At 38.4% G+C, this 18,922-nt stretch overlaps 1 protein-coding gene across 1 annotated transcript; it reads right to left on the bottom strand.

Annotated features, from left to right (window-relative positions):
- Positions 1–3,696: 3,696 nt before the first annotated feature.
- CALM2 (calmodulin 2) lies at positions 3,697–17,766 on the bottom strand. The gene is made up of 6 exons (XM_049695749.1): positions 17,414–17,766; positions 11,496–11,526; positions 5,867–6,010; positions 5,674–5,780; positions 5,120–5,255; positions 3,697–4,353 (listed from the first exon to the last, which is right to left on the bottom strand). Exons 1-6 carry the CDS (start codon positions 17,414–17,416, stop codon positions 4,325–4,327), a joined length of 450 nt encoding a protein of 149 aa, XP_049551706.1. The 5' UTR covers positions 17,417–17,766; the 3' UTR covers positions 3,697–4,324.
- Positions 17,767–18,922: the final 1,156 nt, after the last annotated feature.

Raw genomic sequence — 18,922 nt, 5'->3', positions numbered from 1 at the left:
TTTTGAATTTTATTTATTTTTTTATACAGCAGGTTCTTATTAGTTACTTTATACATATTAGTGTATACGTGTCAATCCCAATCTCCCAATTCATCCCACCACCACCTCCACCGCTCCGCCACTTTCCCTCCTTGGATAGCACCCATTTCCTAAGATTGTTTCTAAACTCCTCCAGATGGAAATTCTGGGGGTGTCACTTTTGAGAAGTGGAGTGAGTACTAGACACAACAGGCTGTAAAACCACGGATTACCTTTTACCATCCGTATAGACCCTCTTCATTTTCAACCTCTCCTGGCTGTAGCTTCTCAACCTATAAACATTACCATCTTTAAAAACAAACGTCCCCTTAAGCTTAACAGTTCCATTTTATGGAGTATCTGCTGTGTTCCAGATATTTCACACATATTTAATCCTCAAAACGACCCTGTGAAGTAGGTGTTAATCCCATTTATGAACAAGGAAACAAGCTTCCTTGGACAGTTTAGCATAGCTTACTCTGCATCACACAGAAGTGGCAGAGCCAGAGTTCAAATCCAGGTCTGACTCCAGTGCCCCACTGTCCACTACACCACGAAGTTTCTGCTTCCGTTCACAAACTTTCAAGAGTAATGTGGATTCAATACTTTCCTCACCCCCACCCCCATACTTTCCTAAAACCATCTTAATCTGACATGTGCAGGCACCTTTCAGTTAAAATTGCATTTAGTAACTAAGCTAGCCAGTTATCTAGTTGCCAAATCCAATGGGGATTTTTCAGGCTTTTAGCAAACTTGACCTCTATTTGTCATCATTGTATTGATTATTCCTCTCCCTGGCTGCATTTGCTGATTTATTGTGATTCTTTGTCTATAAGGAGGTGATAATATATTGGTACCTACATGGGGTGATTAACTTGAGTGAAATGTCTGGAACCACATCTGGCACAATGCATTCAAAACATAATCACTGCCTTTAGGACAAAAGCAAAATTTACAAATTTACAATCCAGTCTCACCTCATTAGAACCTCATGATCTGATGTATACTTGCAAATCCCAAACATGCCATCTTCACACTTCTATTGTCTCCCCATATGCTAGCCCTTCTGCTTGAAATGCTATTCTCTTCTTCGATGGCCTGGCAGACCTCAAGGGTCAGCTCCTCTGAGAAGTCCTCCTAGGCCTAATCCCTCGTACCCCAAAGGACCCTGTTCCTCTCTTTACTGCAGGACTCACTGTGACAAATCATGTCTCCCCTAATTTTAAACATATCCAGAACACAGGTTTTTGTCTTAATTCTCAGCCCTTTGAACACAGGAAGAATTGAATATTTGTTAAGTTTTCCTTTTATAAATAAAACCAGAGGATGGACTACAGTAGTGGTTTTCAAAAACTAATGTGCATACAGATACCAGGAAATAATGTTAAAATAAAGATTCTGATTGAGATTCTAGGGCAGGGCCTAACCCTCCGCATCGCTAACAAGCTCTCACAGGTGATTCTGCAGGTGACTTTCTGAGTAGCAAGAAACAGGAGGACGCCATTAAATTTCTCTTGAAATACTGGGATTCTGAATTCAACACAGCCTTAAAAATAGCAGGAAAAACGGGAGGGGAGGAGCCAGGCACCAGGTTTGAAATCAAAAACCGAAAAAGTAAGACCAAGAGACAAGTAAAAAAACAGAACTTTCACAAAACTGATTAAGCCAGTCCGTCACTGTGCCTCATTTCATTTTCTTATTTTGGCTCAGCCTGTAAAACTGGCTCAGCAGACTAGGGACTGGTACCCTAGAGACTGAATATGATGAAAGGTACAGAGAAGTCCAGAAACCCATGCACAGTGTGAAATATAAGGAAACACCTAGATGAGAAAATAGTTTTGGGTATCGCAAAAATAGAAACAGCATGGGTAAATGATTTCAAGGACTTCACCAATAAAGCAGACTAAGTATGCAGAATAAACAAAATGTCCCCTTAAGAAAACACTGTCTTGCATAATATCACTGAGAAAAGTTTAAGATTTATTTTCAGGTTATCATTACAGCAGTTTTAAAGGGAGGAACCATTTCTCTTTGCAAATACGAGACTATACTTCGTAGAGATCAACAGTGCCTCTGCTACGCATCAGATTTTTAATAAAAATTCTAGGTAAAATACTTCATATTCTACATATTCCAGGATCACTTTTAACTGCAACAGTGATAGTTTAGGTTAGAATCATCTGAAAGCAAACATACTACAGACAGTATTTGGGAAAAGAATCATCAATTACCATGATGCTAATATAAAACAGGTAATACGGGTAAGATTTGAAGATAAGGTTTTAAAATTATAGTCCTGATTTAAGATTATGTAATGCTTACTGTGTGATTTTCATGAAGATTACAAGAATATAAAATCAGTAACATGATACACAAAGTACCCCAAAGACGTGTTTTCCCCTTCCACCTTGTTATCAACAACTTTACTTCAAACTATTGGAACTGGAAAAGCACCAATATTAACTTTGCCCAATTCCCTCATTTTACAAGGATCATAACTGATTTAACAGCATAGATTGAACACTTAATGCAAATACCAGGAACTATGCTAAGTGCTTTACCTAACATTATTATAAAAACAAAGTTAGAAACCAGCTGGGTAAATCATACCCATTTTACAGGTAAGATAACCAAGGCTCAGGTAATACTGATCTCTTCAAAGTTATACAGAGCAATGATCTGAATACTGTTGCAATGAAACTCCAAAGCCCATGTTTAATATTCTGGAGATTACTGTGCCTCAACAGCTAGACACATTAATCTTCTCCCACCTTTGACTAAACTCTTATCTAATGAAGCTCTTCCTAATTAGTACTGCCTGCCTATCAATTCCTGTTAACTTCCCTCATCCTACCTAAAACATACTTAACTCTTTTCCTTCACTGACCATCCAGTTTTCCATTTTCCTGTAGAACTAATAACAGTGATATTAAAATAGTCAAAGATGCACAGTAAACAAATTGCGCCCCTGGGAAATTAAAAACCTTGTGGCTGTAATAATCAAGTAACAATTATACTTAAATGTTTTAATCTTGGCTCTGCTTTGCTATGCAATCTTTCCTTAAGTATTTAAAAGGTAGTTAGAAAAACAGAAACCCTGATAACCACCTTTTGAGTAGTTTATAGAGAAAGCAACAGTTTAGAAGCAAGCAAATACTAAAACAAGGTTTAGTTACTGTCAATCCACTACTAAAGATACCTTATTTGTAAAAGTATGTTGCAGACAGGCAGGCACAACTGAAAATTCTCCTTTGTTTTCTGGTAGTAGAATTAAAAAGCACTGAGTAAAACATTAAAAAATAGAGGCAAAACATAATGACCCACCCCCCATTTGGATTTTTTGTGTTTTTAAACACAAACATTTAAAAAAATCACTGCATGGCTGAAGTCTATATGGATAAACAAATGCCAAAGTTGAAAAATATATTAAAAAGGTAGGCAGCAACACTGAACACCTACCTTATGCCAGTCCCCATGCTAGGTACACTTACAAAACGTTTCTTAATCTTCCACTTAAACCTTTTGAAGGAAGTATAATTTAAAAACCAAACAGTCTTAAGTAGTCAAAAAAATTACTTATCTAAACTTAAATTATACCAAGTAGAAACCACCTCCCCACTTGATTCTCAAAATTATTTAACCTCAAGTTAAGTAAATGACTCAGATTCAGAGCAACAGTTGGGTAAATTGTAATTTTTTTATTGGAAAACAAATATACAACTTGGAATGGATTTGAGGCAAATTGTGCCATTAAGCAGATTTTCTTTAAGTGGCTAAAACAAAGTTTAAAAAGCAAGTAACAATAAAAGAAAATGTTTCTGGTACAGGACCAGCAGTACAAAAAAATAGTGTACGAGTACCTGGATAAAACACCCGTTTTGCAATAGTGCAACTTTTAAGTACATATTGTTGACTGTCCATAGTCCACGCAGAGTTACAACTCCACACTTCAACAACAACATGCTGACAGTTCCTAAAGAAAACTACTTAAAAAAAAAAAAGGCATAACCCAGATGTTCCCTCATTTGACCAACTCCATCTAAGTTTAGATGTGCAGAAGGGCTTATTAGATATATCCAGAGTAAGCCACATGCAACATGTTACTTGATCAATTTTTCTAAAATAAGGTTTCAGGACAATGACAGTAAGATAAGGGAAGAAAACATGGAGGAATGAAGTCCTAATTACTATACATGCATATTTTTTTTGACAACAGGGGGGAAACCTTTTACAGATAAGTTACAAACAAAGAAAAGGCAAATAAACAATTTTGTACAAGAAATTTAACACATTCTGTACAATGTCTTCACTTTGCTGTCATCATTTGTACAAACTCTGAAAAAGAAGTACACAAAAATGTTGAGTCAGAAGTACACAAAAATGTTGAGTCAATGGCAAAAGTCTGACAAAACCAATCACATTTACTCAATCACTAAGCAGTCTCCATTCCCCTTTCTTTCCTCAAAATTATCATGAAGTACAGAAGAAAGCTAGTTTACTGCCAAGGCTGGACCTTCAAAAACCAAAATTATTTATGATTATTAATGAATAAACCAAATTAATGCTTTAGATAAGCTATTACAAATAAAAAGCATTCTTGCTCTTAGTTCAATATCACATATGATACTTCTGAACTGAAGCATGTATAATTTTAGACTTAAAGCTAATTAGAGGGAAGGAAAATCCAATGAAAGAAAGTCACCTTAACTTTCAGGATCTTGAAATAAGTTTGAAGAAGCTTTTCACACTGTTCCACAATTGTTAACAAAAATTGTTTTATCATAATTTGGAGTGTAGTGCTTCTCAAACTTTAATGTGCATTATGAAGTCACCCAAGAATCTTATTAAAATGTAGATTCTAAGTAAAGGGACAGGATCTGATAATAAATAGTTCTAAAAAGCTCTCAGGTGACAATGATGTTGCCTAATCTGTGCACAACACTCTGAATAGCAAAAGGTTGGTAAATATCAGTAACTGTTTTAGCATCTCCAATTCTGGTGGTGGGGGGAATGTCACTAATTTTGACCTATCAGATACCTAACAAGAACCTCTACCTTAAAGTCAAAACACAGAATACGGCAGTGACAGTGAAAGACTTACCTTCATAGTTTACTTGACCATCACCATCGATATCTGCTTCCCTGATCATTTCATCAACCTCTTCATCTGTTAACTTCTCTCCAAGGTTTGTCATCACATGGCGGAGCTCTGCTGCACTAATATAGCCATTACCATCCTACAAAAAAATGTAGTAAAACGTCTAAGCAAAATTATAGACGTAACGAGTTGGAATAGAAGTTTATTAAACTTCACATTAGGGAGCAAAATATACTTTAGTAATCTATACAAACTAAAGAGAGTTTACAATTAGCTGACCTATATATTAAATGTCACTGAGAGTCAAGCAGGATATTCTATATTGAAATCACAATTTCTTGGTTCCAAAGTCAAGTGATGCCTCTTTCGCCACAAAACTAATGCAATATATATGTTATTAGGAAACCTCCATCTACACTGAATTCTTAAAAAGCTTTTGCTTGATATTAAAATATGTTGGTAAATCATCAGAAAAACAAGTCTTCACAGATTAAGAGGTCCTGATATCTTTTTATCCTCAAATTAAAATTGAACAAATCCAGTCTTTGGATACTTACCTTATCAAACACACGGAATGCTTCTCTAATTTCTTCTTCACTGTCTGTGTCTTTCATTTTTCTTGCCATCATTGTCAGAAATTCCGGGAAGTCAATTGTGCCGTTACCTGAAATGGTTTGTTTAGTTGAAACATTACAACAGAACTTAAATGCCAACTCCCCCTTCCCAAACCCTGAAACTAAAAAGACTTACCATCAGCATCCACCTCATTAATCATGTCCTGTAACTCTGCTTCTGTGGGATTCTGCCCAAGAGACCTCATTACAGTTCCCAACTCCTTTGTTGTTATAGTTCCATCACCATCCTTGTCAAATAGTGAAAAAGCTTCTTTGAATTCTGTTTGAAAGAGAGACCACAATCCAAATGTACAGGTTAACAATAAAAAAGTAACCTCCTAAATGAAATGTATTCATCAACCGTCAAAGCAAACATATATAGAGAGATAGGACCTGAAATGGGATTTTGATTCCTGAAGGATTAGGTGAGGAAACCTTGTGGTATTTCAAACATTTTTAGCTAATCATATGCTCATGTATTGATCTGAGAGTTTTTTCATCTAAAATCTTACAGGGAACTTCAAAATGTAGTCCAGATAAGGGTCAAACTATTGTTGAAAGAGGAAAACACTCAAAGCCCCAGATGACTGGCTTCTCTATTTTCTGTTGAAGCTGCTCTGTGGAACACAATTCAAAATTACAGATCTAACCTACACTCAGAATAGAAAAGGAAAACTACTGTTACTAAATACATACTTCTATATAGCAACTGTACTGCTTACAGTAATCCCCAAAGTTTAAATTAAGTCTATTTAATCACCTACTAAATTAAAAAGAAAAAAATTTAAATTTCAGAACAACCTGCAATAGGCCAGCTTCCTTTTCTCGAAGACAGAAGGGACCAAATAATCTATAATGATGTTAACAATGGGATGATCAAGATATGAATGGCCAGTTTTAACTAAGAGCTGTATCACTGAAAACAAAATTTAGACCTTTCTTCAGAATATAAAATCCCAAGCTTATAATAGAGTGAGATATATTATTGCCTAAAATCTTTTATATCTTCTTGTGAAATTATGTTGCTTTCAATTCACCACTAGATTACATGGAAAGCTACTGGAGCAACAGTCCAGAATACCTGAATATAGAGAAACTAAAGCAGAGATTTAATTTGGTAGTGCAAGGGCATATAAGTGAGCTAGTTAACAAAGCTAGCAAAGATATTAGGCCCAGTCAGCAAGCAAACACAAAAGCATACAGCACAGAACCTAAAAGCGGACTTTGGAATTCAACTGCCTGGGCTAAAAAATTCCAGCTCTGCTACTTACTAGTAATATAAATAACCTTGGGCAAATTTTCTGCCTCAGCTTTCTCACGTGTGTTAAGTGGGGATAACTGTACCTACTTCCTAAATTTAAGAATTAGGATAGGTAAAGCACTTAGAACTATGCCTGGCAAATAAGTACTTAATAAATGTCGAGAAAAAGATGGTCTCATTTTCCTGCAGCATCCACAGCTACACTGGAAAACTCTCAAACTTCTCTTGGCTTTCACAACAGTAATTTACCTTCTACCTCCTACTGCCAAAGGGTCTTGCTCCTATTTGTCTCTTACATATAGACGTGACCAATTTTCTTATCCTTTTTTCTCTCCTTGGCCATTTCATCTATGCCCACTAATAATGAAGACTTCACATCTTTAGTCCACTCATCACTCTCAACATAATATTTTTATTTCTCACTCCTACAGGACATCTTCCCTGGCTGACCTCAAGGAAGACTTAATGAAAATCAATTCTATACTCCTCAGCAACCCTAGGAATGCAAACAAAAGCCACTTTAATTCTTTTTCCCTGAAACCTGTCAAGGCCTGCTGAATTCTGCTATTTAAATACTGCCTGATTCTTTGCTCATCTCTACATCCAACATTTTGGCTAATGACCCTATCATCTTTTATCTGGACTATCACAATAGCCTCCAAATGGATTCTTTATTTAAAATTACCCACACAACTACCTGAGTCCTATTACCTTTTTGGATTATCACACTATTTTCTTCTGCTTTGATTCTTTTAATTGCTTAGCTTTAGACCAGGTATCACTGACTAGTTATAGTTCGCTACACTCAGTAAGTAGTAAGTGCCACTTACTACTACTGAGTGCTAAACATTCCACTCCATTTAAATATTACTTGTCTTCAGAGGAACTCACCTGATATCAGAAGCTTAGTACCAAACTACTGACTGATCTTATGAAAATATGCAGTACTAACCTAGACCAACCCAATGACAAAAATAAATCAGAGTCCTACAAATAGCAGAATTTGATGAAAACATTTCCATTTTACACTCAGGTTTTTTAAAAAAACAGGATGTACAAATACTGTCTAGAAATATATAAACTATTAGGTTCGGAACACAGTAGCATCTATCACCTAATAACTTAGGCTCCAAGAAAATTAAAGTACTTAGAGATTTATATTTATTTACATTACATTCTCTGCTATAATACAGTTATCGTGTAACACCACCATCATGTACAAAAATTCCCAGTATAACTAGCCATAATCATTTTACTACGTGATTTAACTTAAAGGACAAATTCTGAAAGATGCATGCTGTAAGTTTATGTATGTGTGTTCTAAATTTCAAGAAGTTTAAACATCTAATAACTCTTAAAATATTTGCTGGAATAAGTGAAAAGCAGAAAATAAAACCATTTCTATGCTGTAACTAGTGTTTACTTCATGCATACAAAAAGGAACGAATAAAAATACTTTGAAGGTCAAGGTTTATTCCAAATCTCTATTTGTATTTTTATACTAAAGAGGCAGAAACACCTGCAAAAACTTAAAATAAGAATAAACTGAAAAGTACAATTTTATTTCACCTGCTTTTATAGCTCTCCACCTGTGCTTCAGAACAGTTTAATCTTAACGTATAGAAGCATATCATTCTAAACAGTTATTTCCCAGGAATGAGTTGAATATAAACCTAGGAGTCAAAACCTCAATTCACGTAAGAAAACAGGTCCTGAATGTCACAGAACAGCTATCTTCAACATAATTGATGGAACCTCCCCAAATCCATTCTAGTTATGCCCAAGTTGAAACTTTCAGAAATCATACTATTACTTGTTTTATTTGTTCATTAGCAACCCCAGGGTACCTTTCTAAATATTTTTTACATAAACTTATAATTCTATTAAAACAGGTCATCATGAAACAATCACAAGAAAAATCAAATGCCTGTTTATCAATTTCTATTTATTTATAAAAATTCCGAACTTATTAATCCTTTAAAGGCCATGTACCAAACCTTTATTGTTGAGTAAGATTAGTTTTTTATCAAATAAGTTTTATCCCTACACTGAACTTTAAAAGTTTAATGGTTTAGGCATAAATTTCTTTAAAGAAAAAAATTATTTTACATTTTTCCTTTAAATATTAAATACCAACAACTAATGACATCATGGCAGAGTCATCAACAAAACTAACTTGTTAGTGATGTCACACTAGACTGTTCTGGATTGCTCTTTAAGACCAAGGTAACGTAAACAACTCTAGAAACTTCACCTAAACAATAAGCATACTTTTTTCTAGACTAAGTTATCTGTTAGAGGAATTTCAAATCTGAAGTAGTAATGATTATCAGGTGAAGATAAAGCCAACTGAAAAAGTACCTTAGTATATTCAACCTTGCATTATATGTATGAAGCTTGTTAGCACAAGTAGAGCTAAGACTCTAAGATATTAACTGGTTACCAGCAATTACAATTTACCAGATTAAAAATATTTTTTGCCTTCACCTCAAAGGTAGATATTAAGAGGGGACTTTGGGAGGAGGCAGAATAATTCTTAGGAATAGGGTAGGTACTGTTCTAGAACATATATGTGTGGCACACCTCTTTGAAAATTTATCTATTCAAAGAAGTATTTATTCAAAGTTTAAGGGAATTTAATAAAACTGTAAATGGCAAAAAAGAAATATTTATTCAGTCCTTACTGTGTGGGAGGTACTGGGGATACAAGAGAAAATAAAAAGGTCCCCAATTTCACAGGATTTTTATTTTAATAGCATAAAAGCTTTGGCTCCTCTACCTTAAAGGTTTACTAAACCCAGGGTCCAAGAACAGCTTTATTAAAAGCCTAGGAAAAGGCAAGGTATGGAAAGAACCTAAAATAGATTTTCCTACCACTCTCACTAGAAATTTAATTGTATGATAGGAACCAATGAAAAGACAGACTTTATCTTAAAGCCAATGTTCCATGAACTACAAGTATTCTTTACAAAAATGCAATCAGCCAGAGGATTGAGCCTCTTATATTAACAGACACAAACTACTTTTTAAAAGAGTTGCATGTGTGTTTGGGAGAGGAGTAATGCGCATCAACTATGTGACTGGCACCTTGAGGAATACATTTTCTATCCTGAAGTGAACATGCTGTGCCATGCAGAACTACCTGACTCGGACAACCGAGAAATGAAAGGCAAAGACAGGTGTATTAGAGAAGGTAAGAACTTAAGAGTGGAAATAATACCCCAAGTCATTTCCTCAAGACATTATATAGAAAACTATTTCAGAATAATCTACATTTCATCAATACACTTATATATGAAGAAAGAAATTATTTCCAAAGCTGTGCTTGACTACTTCAACACACCCTATACATGCAAGTTTACCAACCCTAAAAAGCAAATTCCCAGTTTAAGTCAAATGCACACAGTAAGAAATAAAAATAAAACCTGCTTAAATTGGTCCTTAATGCTAATAGCTTTGTACTTTACACAGTCCTAGCAAATACTATTTTGTGATGAGTATTTGAGGACACTAATGATTTCTGGCTCCACCAAATTTGTGTATGAGGGGTGGAGCTTACTTTAAATGGGCTACATAGCTCAGTTCCAACTGGGTTTCTCAGTTTATTCTAGCATTAAAAAAAAAAAAAAAATCTTTAGTGATTTTGAGCTCTTGAAATTCCTTGCCTACCAGGAAAACTATCGCAGCCAAAACTGCTTGATGCTTTTGTTAATAAGTCTATAAATCAAAGTCAAGAAATAGAGTTTGAAAAGCATTTCAACACTGCAATCAAAAAAACAAAACACCATTTATTAAGTTTCCCCAACATTTTGATGTTAACTAGCCATCTCAAAGTAGTAGAATAAAATCAAAAGTACTAATGGTTCGGCATATTAACATCATCTCATCAAGTTTTATGTAGCAATTTCACATACTTCCATAGCAAATCAAAGGATGCAAAACTTAAAACTGATTTCAACAGCTGTCACTGCTTTTTAAGATAAAGTTCAACTTACTACATCTGTAAAGTAGAATGCTAACTTTTACTAGAGAAATGGTTATTCCCTGAATGACCATATATGCAATTCTAAAGTTAAAATATTAGCTACTTTAAACCAGGGTAAATTCAACATTCATTTTCTGATTTTACATTTCGAGTTACCTATTAACTATTATTTGGCCTCTTTTCCTATGGAGACTGATATGAAGTGTTAAAAACTGCCCAGAATTCATGTTTTACAGCAAGATAATCTCTAAGAAAAACAAAGACCACCCCTACCAGGCTCAAAAGTATATCCACATAACCTAAAAACATGTCTTTAATTACAGTTAGCCCCACACATCTTTCATAGTCAAGTTTACTTTCTCACTTGCCAGAGTAGGTTCAATTACTGTATTACACTCATTTGTTACCATCTACTACATAGATCAAAGTTAATTCTGTCATACAAGTACCTTATTTTGAGAACAGCGAATCAATTTATAATAAAATCCGATGGGTATAATCTAGTAAGTAATTTCTCACCTGCAATCTGCTCTTCAGTCAGCTGGTCAGCCTACAAAGAGATCAAAGAAATAGTTAAGTGGCTTAAGAGTATGTAATTTAACACTTACAGAAATAAGTTTAAAAACATTCAAGGTGGGACTTGCCTGGCAGTGCAGTGGTTAAGAATCCACCTGCCAATGCAGGGGACAAGGGTTCGACCACTGGTCCAGGAAGATCCCACATGCTGCGGAGCAACTAAGCCCGTGTGCCACAACTATTGAGCCCATGTGCTGCAACTACTGAAGCCCGCGTGCCTACAGCCCGTGCTCCACAACAAGCTGCCACAATGAGAAGCACGTGCACCGCAATGAAAAGTAGCCTGTGTGCACCACAACTAGAGAATGCCCGCATGCAGCAACGAAGACCCAACCCAGCCATAAATAAATAAATAAATAAATATTAAGAACAAAAAAAACATTCAAGGTTCACCCTGTTCCATAAACTTTAGTTCAACACTCCTTAGTACCAAACACAGGTGGGCAGAAAATGCACACATCTTATCTTCAAAGCGAAGCTAACTCGCCCCCAAGTTTAAGATATGAAAATATTTCAGAATACGTTTGAAAGTCTAATTTTACACAAATTTTTAAAAAGCAAATCTAGCACACTAGAAAGTTTAATTGGAATTGGTATTCTTCTAAAGCAAGGATAGATCCAATAGAAATGTTTCCTTTTTCAAAATTAAGATATGTAAACTTAAGCTCACTTCCTCAGGTAAATACAAACCATTAATACCAGAAATCTCCATTGAATCAAAAATAATGAACAAGGACTACATTTAAAATTCCCCTGTAAGTGGCTAAATACTTCACTTGGACATATATGTGATTTTCCAAACCTCAACAATAACAACAAAATTACTAAGCAAAACTACCAAAAAGACAAAAATCCAAGCTGTCCTGGTTTGAGCAACATGAAAAGTACCAGTTTTTACTCCTCCTCACCTGCCATGCAACTGCAGAGAATCCAGGATTCTGAATATCTGAAGTACATTACTTACAAAATGTTAAGTCCAGCTACTTATTTTCTCTTGATGTTTGAAATTCCAAAGTGAGCATAAGATTTGTGATGTTTTTAGCAAATGGAGAAACGTTACTTGTTTTTACTTTAAAAAAAAACACATTCAGGCACTTGCTAAAACCCACTATATATGTTGTTTTTATTCAATCTTCACAACAACCCTTAATGGTATTAATAATATCATTAATACCCTATCTTACAGATGGGGAGAAAGGCTCAGGTTAAATTTCAGTGAGCGGGAGTACAAAACTAGTAGAGTCAGAATTAAACACTAAGGTGTCAGACATATTCAATACCTTCAATTTTAAATTCAGAGCATACCATAATATAATAAAAATATTTGCAAAATAACATGCCTCCTTGTTCTTCATGTGGCCTTCACCCTTGGACATTTCATTGCTTATTGGTACATATATCCAGAGACACTGACAAGAAATAGCCTCCTATCTAATATTCCTACCTACGGAAGTCAAGTGTACTATGATTAATCCATTCACTTATTGGTATGAGAAAAATAATAAACACTGCCTGGTTTCCTTCATTTTAAGTGAACACACCCGTGGAAAGGATAAAACCTTAATACAGGATAGCATCACATTTTTTTCTCTAGGAGACAGCATGAGAACATTGAGAAGAAACCCAGAAAAGAAGAAGTTTCTTTCCCTGATAAACAATTTTGACTTGACCTTGATGCAAACTCAACTCGTTGCTTTAGAAAAAAAGCCAATAATCTAGTAACTTAAAACTGAAGAGCCAATAATTAAGCTCAAATGCAGAAGTTTATAAAATAAAAATTATCTACTTTTTTCCTTACAAATCCCAATCCTCCAAGTATTTGGTATAAAATCAGTCGATTGTTTTCTCTAGGAATAAGATTTAAAACCTAGTAAATCCACTGAGTTAATTTTTACTTTGTTAGAGGCTATAGATGATTTACTTCTAGTCTCATTCCATTCTGCTGGACGTCTATCATTTTTGAAAGAAGGGCAACATGGCATGGTGCAAGAAAAAAGCATGGTGCTTTGAGTCATCACCGGGCTAGTATCCCAGCTCTGCCACTCAATAGCTGTGACCTTGGACATGTTACTCAACCTCTCATTGTCAACTTCACCTGTGACACAGAATATTAATACCTACCTTGCAGGGTTATTGTGCACAGTAAGTGAGAAGCTATGTAAAGGGCTAGCCCAAAGAGTTCAGTGATAACTATTTTATATAAATTAATTAACCGAAGAACCTACAATGTAATGTTAAACACCAACCTGACTAGGTCAACTTCCACAAAGAAGGCAGACAGGTGGGGCATTATCAAGCCCTTTACAGCAACCTCACCACATTCCATGTTAACTTTAAGATGAGAAAATCTACTTCCACAAACTGAAACCATAAGGTGCAAGCCCACGGACAGATGTGGCAAGACACATCAGTTTAGGACTAGTTAAACCAAATGTGTGGAAGACACTGCAGCACATGTGAAAGCTGAAGGAATGACTGCTACGTGCAGAAACAGCAGGGATTTTTCTCTCGACAAGTTGTGCGGGAAGAGATTTTGAGAAGACTCATTTGTATGAAAGCTGAGAAGGCCTCAGGAAGAAAACTTTAAAATTATCCAATTTTGCTCGAAAAGTCAAAATTTTAATGGCCCCACACCATCCTGTCTGCGATCTCAGTAAAGATCACAAATGAGCTTCAAGGAATAAACAGGAGACTAAGTTACATAGCCTGAAAGTGCTGGATATTGCTTGTAATGTTTCAGGAAACTTAAAGACAATTTTTTTGTATTTACTACTAACCCAGAGTTCAAGGTTTTAAAATAACCTTTATCAGCAACATTCAGATTAAAACCTACTAAAAGCAAGAACACAAAGCTCCCTAGCACTGTAATTTGTAAGCCTTTTCCAAGAAATACAAATAAATTTGGTTCATTATTTCTGTCTGTGGAGAGAGTCATTTTCTTGGTAGAAGAACTAGGAATTATACTTTTGGGAAAACTCAAGCTCATCAAAATGTGTGTTTGTCTCAGTAAATAACTCACTAGAGAGATGACTAGTTCTTACTCCTTTGTTTCTACAAATACAAATATTGTTGTAATTCTTCCTGTTGCTCTTGTCAACTCTCGAGAAAGCTCCCAAGCATCAGTACACTCTCAGGTTCCACCTCAGACCTACTAGACTAGAATCTGCATTTTGGAGAAATGCAGGTGATTTGTCAACACTGAGAAAAACACTACTAATCTAGACTACATGTGTGACCTTAAGGAAATTACATACCTATTAAACATTTCCCAAATGGCATTCAAAAGTAGGTATGGATACCCTTGGAGTATTATCTAGTGAAAGGTGGTATAAAAATAATCCAAAATTTATATCAGAGTAAGTTTATCAGTCCATAGGCTTGAAATGAAACAAACTTCCGCCCTTCATTGATTCCTGTTTACTCCAAGTGCTACTTAGATACAACAAAGGCTTCATAAGTAAAAATTTTTCTACCATTTCAGAAATCAGGGTATTTGTTTTATCTATATCAAAAGCAATCTCAATAGAGTTTAAGATACCTTTCATTCTGATAGAACAGCACTTATACGGCATCTTGGCCCCAAAGAGAAAACGCTATTAGATATTACTTCTTAAAAATTACCTTTACTAAAGGCCTAATTTGATCAGTCTAGCCGAATCTAGAACTTTCTATATTTTAATAGAGCCTTGGTGAATTTCTTCAGTCTAGTAGAAACAGATCTTCTTGCTGTTCGATGGGATATTTAATTAGACTGAAGTGACCAAATTTTCTACCTCTTCACATCTTTTACTTATCACCCCAGCCTCAAGTCTTCTTAATGCAATCAATCTCCCTTCAACGAACAAGCCATCAACTATATGTAAACCCAAGAGCCATGTGAGCAAACTTATTCCACTTCCACATCAAATACATGTTCATTCTTTGACTTTACAGAGTCCTAATTTTAAATCGTCAGGTCTTATAATTATAAAATTACCTGAGGACAATTCCCAAATTAGTTAACAATGACTGTCAATTTAACTGAACCCCCCCCCCCCGCCAAACATCAATGATGTGAACAGTAACTACAAAAGCCTACCCTTGGCAAAGGACCCCGAAGGGTAGATACAAACTCTATGCCTCACCAAGACACTCCATTTGAGCTCTTGATTCAATTATCAGACTGATCAGGAAGAAACCTTACCTTTCATATGAGAAATAAAATAAAAAAAAATTTACCCCACAATTTTGAATCTTAATTACATGCCTATAGTGTACACCCTGTTTCACCTAAAAGTAAACTCAACCAGCACATTCAAATTTATAATAATTTAGAATATCAAGATGGAAGAGTACATCAAACAAATGCGAACTCCCCTCCCCACACCCATACATGGTGGAGGTTTCAGTTGGCAAGGGTTCCCAACTGACTGTTTAAGATGTCACCTTGCCTCCTGGACACACCCATCTCCCGTAACCACTTGGCAGAAAAAACGACAAAATAAGTATTGCAAATTACCGCCCTCATTAGTTGTTTTTTTTTAAAAAAAAAAAAAACAGGAAAGAACTGGAGTTCCGCTCTCTAGTGACAGGAAAATGCTTTTTAAAATTCCCTGTTCCCATTCTTTCACGACGGTCTTTGACAGCCATTACTGTACAAATGAAGTGAACTGCACGTTTAAGATAGCTGGCACTTTCTCTACGGAAATACCAGTTATTTTCAAGGGGGTTGGAGCGGGGCAACACTGTGTGTGGTAGTGGTTCTTTAACATTTCGGCGTGCACGTGCGCACTCAAGAAGAGGACTGGGGCCCTTCTCAAAAGCATCCTTCCAATTGTTACAGGAGAGTAAGACCGACTTTCACAACAGAACGACAGTCACCCCGGAGCTGGCGTTCGGTAGGTGAACAGGAAACGCCTTTCAGACCCTAGCTGAAGCCTCTGGCTTTCTCTAACGAGATGAATAGTGGGACGCTGCGCCTGACTTCAGATATACAGCCATTTCCTTCAACGACAAAACCACTTTAAAAATTTTTTTTAATTTTAAATGTCCAGCCTCGGAGGTGGAATTAGGTCTCAAGGCGCAGAGGGAGCAAAAGGATCAGGATTCACCGCTTCCTTCGCGCCGCCAGAGGGGGATGGGAACCTGCCGAGGCTGCCCTCCCCAACCTATGCCGGAACGGCCGGCCTCGCAGCGCCGCGGGCCGCCCAGACCTCCGCAGTCCTGCAGGTGCCAGCGCAGCAGCTGGGGCGCGAGCCTAGCCGGGCGGGCGGCGGCCCCAGCCCCACGCCCGCCCCGCCCCGCCCCCGGCCGCTCCCCGCGCCGCGCGGGCTCGGCCCACAGAGCGCGCCCGCCCCTCGCCCCCTCCCGGCCTGACCCGCGGGGCTGCGGGCTGACGGCCTCGCGCGCTCCCGCCCGCCCCCTCGGCGCAAGGCGGCCGCGCGCGGACAAAAGCGCTTCCTGGCGCCCGCACCAACCGTCCGTTGGGCTTTTGAATCCGGCCCCGGGCTGACCTTTCGAAATGCCCGACCCAAAGCTTCTGCGCTCCGGCTCACCCCCGCCCTTCCACTCTCGCCTCCCGCGGAGGCCGACCTGCCCCCCACCCGGGCTCCATCCTCATCCAGCCCCTGAGGAGCTCCGCAGAGCCGGGGGCGGTGCGCCCGGCCCCCAGTACACTAGGGGACACCTCCCTGAGGAGAATGGGGGGTGGGGAAGCACCTGCGACACAACGGCCGTGGGCGCCCCCAGCCTCATGTGCGCCATCCCCCTGGCGAAAACCATTCCTGGAGGATGTATGGGTGGCAAGTTCCCTTTCTTTCGTCAATTCGCTTCAGCCTCTTCCCCCCACAGGCCGAGCGCCGGCAGCTTAGCGACGCACTCACCATGCTGCAAGCGCTATCGGTCTCCGGGACTCGACTACACAACCACTCAGCTCGCTCGCTCCACACGGACTAATTCTCCCCCTCCGCCCCCAGCGCCTCATAAACACCTCCCTCCGCCAGATCCCTCCGCCGCACGCCAGATAACGGAACATCACAAACGAGTCCCGGCCAACCCCCTCCACTCCAACTCCTCTCGAGACCACTTTATCCACAGTTGTGTGGTCGACGATACAAGAAATAAAGGGAGGGGGGCGAACGGATGGCGTAAGTGGGTTTCGCTTCCCAGCGAGCCGTTGAAGGGCCGGTGGAGTCTCGCCTGAGAGGCGCTACTTTGCGGCGCGGAAGAGCATCGTGGTAGCGACGCGTAACGCGACGATCGTTGAACCGGCCTCTGATTGGCTGGTTCGTACCTGCAATGCGTCACTGGGGCTCGCAGCCACCGCCGCCGGGACGCGGTGTGGTTTCTGCCGTTTGTGCCGTTGCTGCCCTGGCCGCACTGTCTTGGCAACTGCGCCAGGCGGCGGAGTCGCTTGCTTTGCGCTTGGCTGGAGAGTCTTCCTCCTCCACCCATCCTTTCTCTCCACAGTCGTACGCACACTTTCCCGCCCCTGGTATAGGGGTCTACGAAAACGCCGATTAAGAATGAAGCTGAAAGACCCAGTGAAACCCCTACCCCGCGCTCTTTTTCTCAGCTTCGGTTATTGGCCTCGTGGCGGCCGCACGCTTACCATTTTACTCCCTCACAAAACCCAAATATCTGAGTAAGGGCGAACGCACCTGCTCAGCTGACTAATCTGAAAGGGTCTTCCGTTTATACTTCCCTTTCGCCGCGTTTGTCTGGGGTAATTTACCGGGGGAAAAAAAAAAATCACTGAAAAAGCGCAGTATCCCGGATTCTGTGGGATTAGTCACTCCCAATAGCCACTTGATGTTGTGGAATAATAGGGGTCTGGCTTGGAGTGAGACCTGGTTATGAGTATCGTGGGCCACTTTCTTAGATGTATGACCTTGGATGAGCCGTTTAATCTTTAGCCTCATTTGTGAAATGGAGGTTTTATAATACCTATATTGAAAGATTATTGTAAGAATTAGAATCATATAGAGACTGGCGTTCGGGTAAAATGTTAAAGTACCTGGCACAGGGTAGGCACCCAACAAGTGATTATTATAATAAAACCATAATACATATGGTCACAATGAATTTCATAATGAATTTGCCCCTTTGGGTCGCTAACCTCTCAGATTTAATAGAACATTTCTAAAGCCACATAAAAGTTAGCTCTTTGGAACTGGCACCCTTGTGCACTGTTGGTGAGAATGTAAAACGGTACAGCCACTGTGGAAAATAGTATGGTAGTTCCTTAAAAAATTAAAAATAGAATTACCATATGATCCAGCAAGTCAGCTTCTTGGTATATACCCGAAAGAACTGAAAGCAGGATCTTGAAGAGATATTGGTACACCCATGTTCATGGCACTCTTCACGATAGCTAAAATGTGGAAGCAACC

Source organism: Orcinus orca, chromosome 13 (genome assembly GCF_937001465.1).
Source record: "Orcinus orca chromosome 13, mOrcOrc1.1, whole genome shotgun sequence".
In the NCBI taxonomy this organism is placed as follows: Eukaryota; Metazoa; Chordata; class Mammalia; order Artiodactyla; family Delphinidae; genus Orcinus; species Orcinus orca.
This window is presented reverse-complemented; position numbering and strand designations above follow the sequence as displayed.

Coding starts and splice junctions, on each gene's coding strand:
- CALM2 (XM_049695749.1), bottom strand. Junction 5,256..5,673: donor CATTCCGTGTGTTTGATAAG/GTAAGTATCCAA, acceptor ATTTTTTTGTAG/GATGGTAATGGCTATATTAG. Junction 4,354..5,119: donor TGGTCAAGTAAACTATGAAG/GTAAGTCTTTCA, acceptor CTTCTTTTTCAG/AGTTTGTACAAATGATGACA.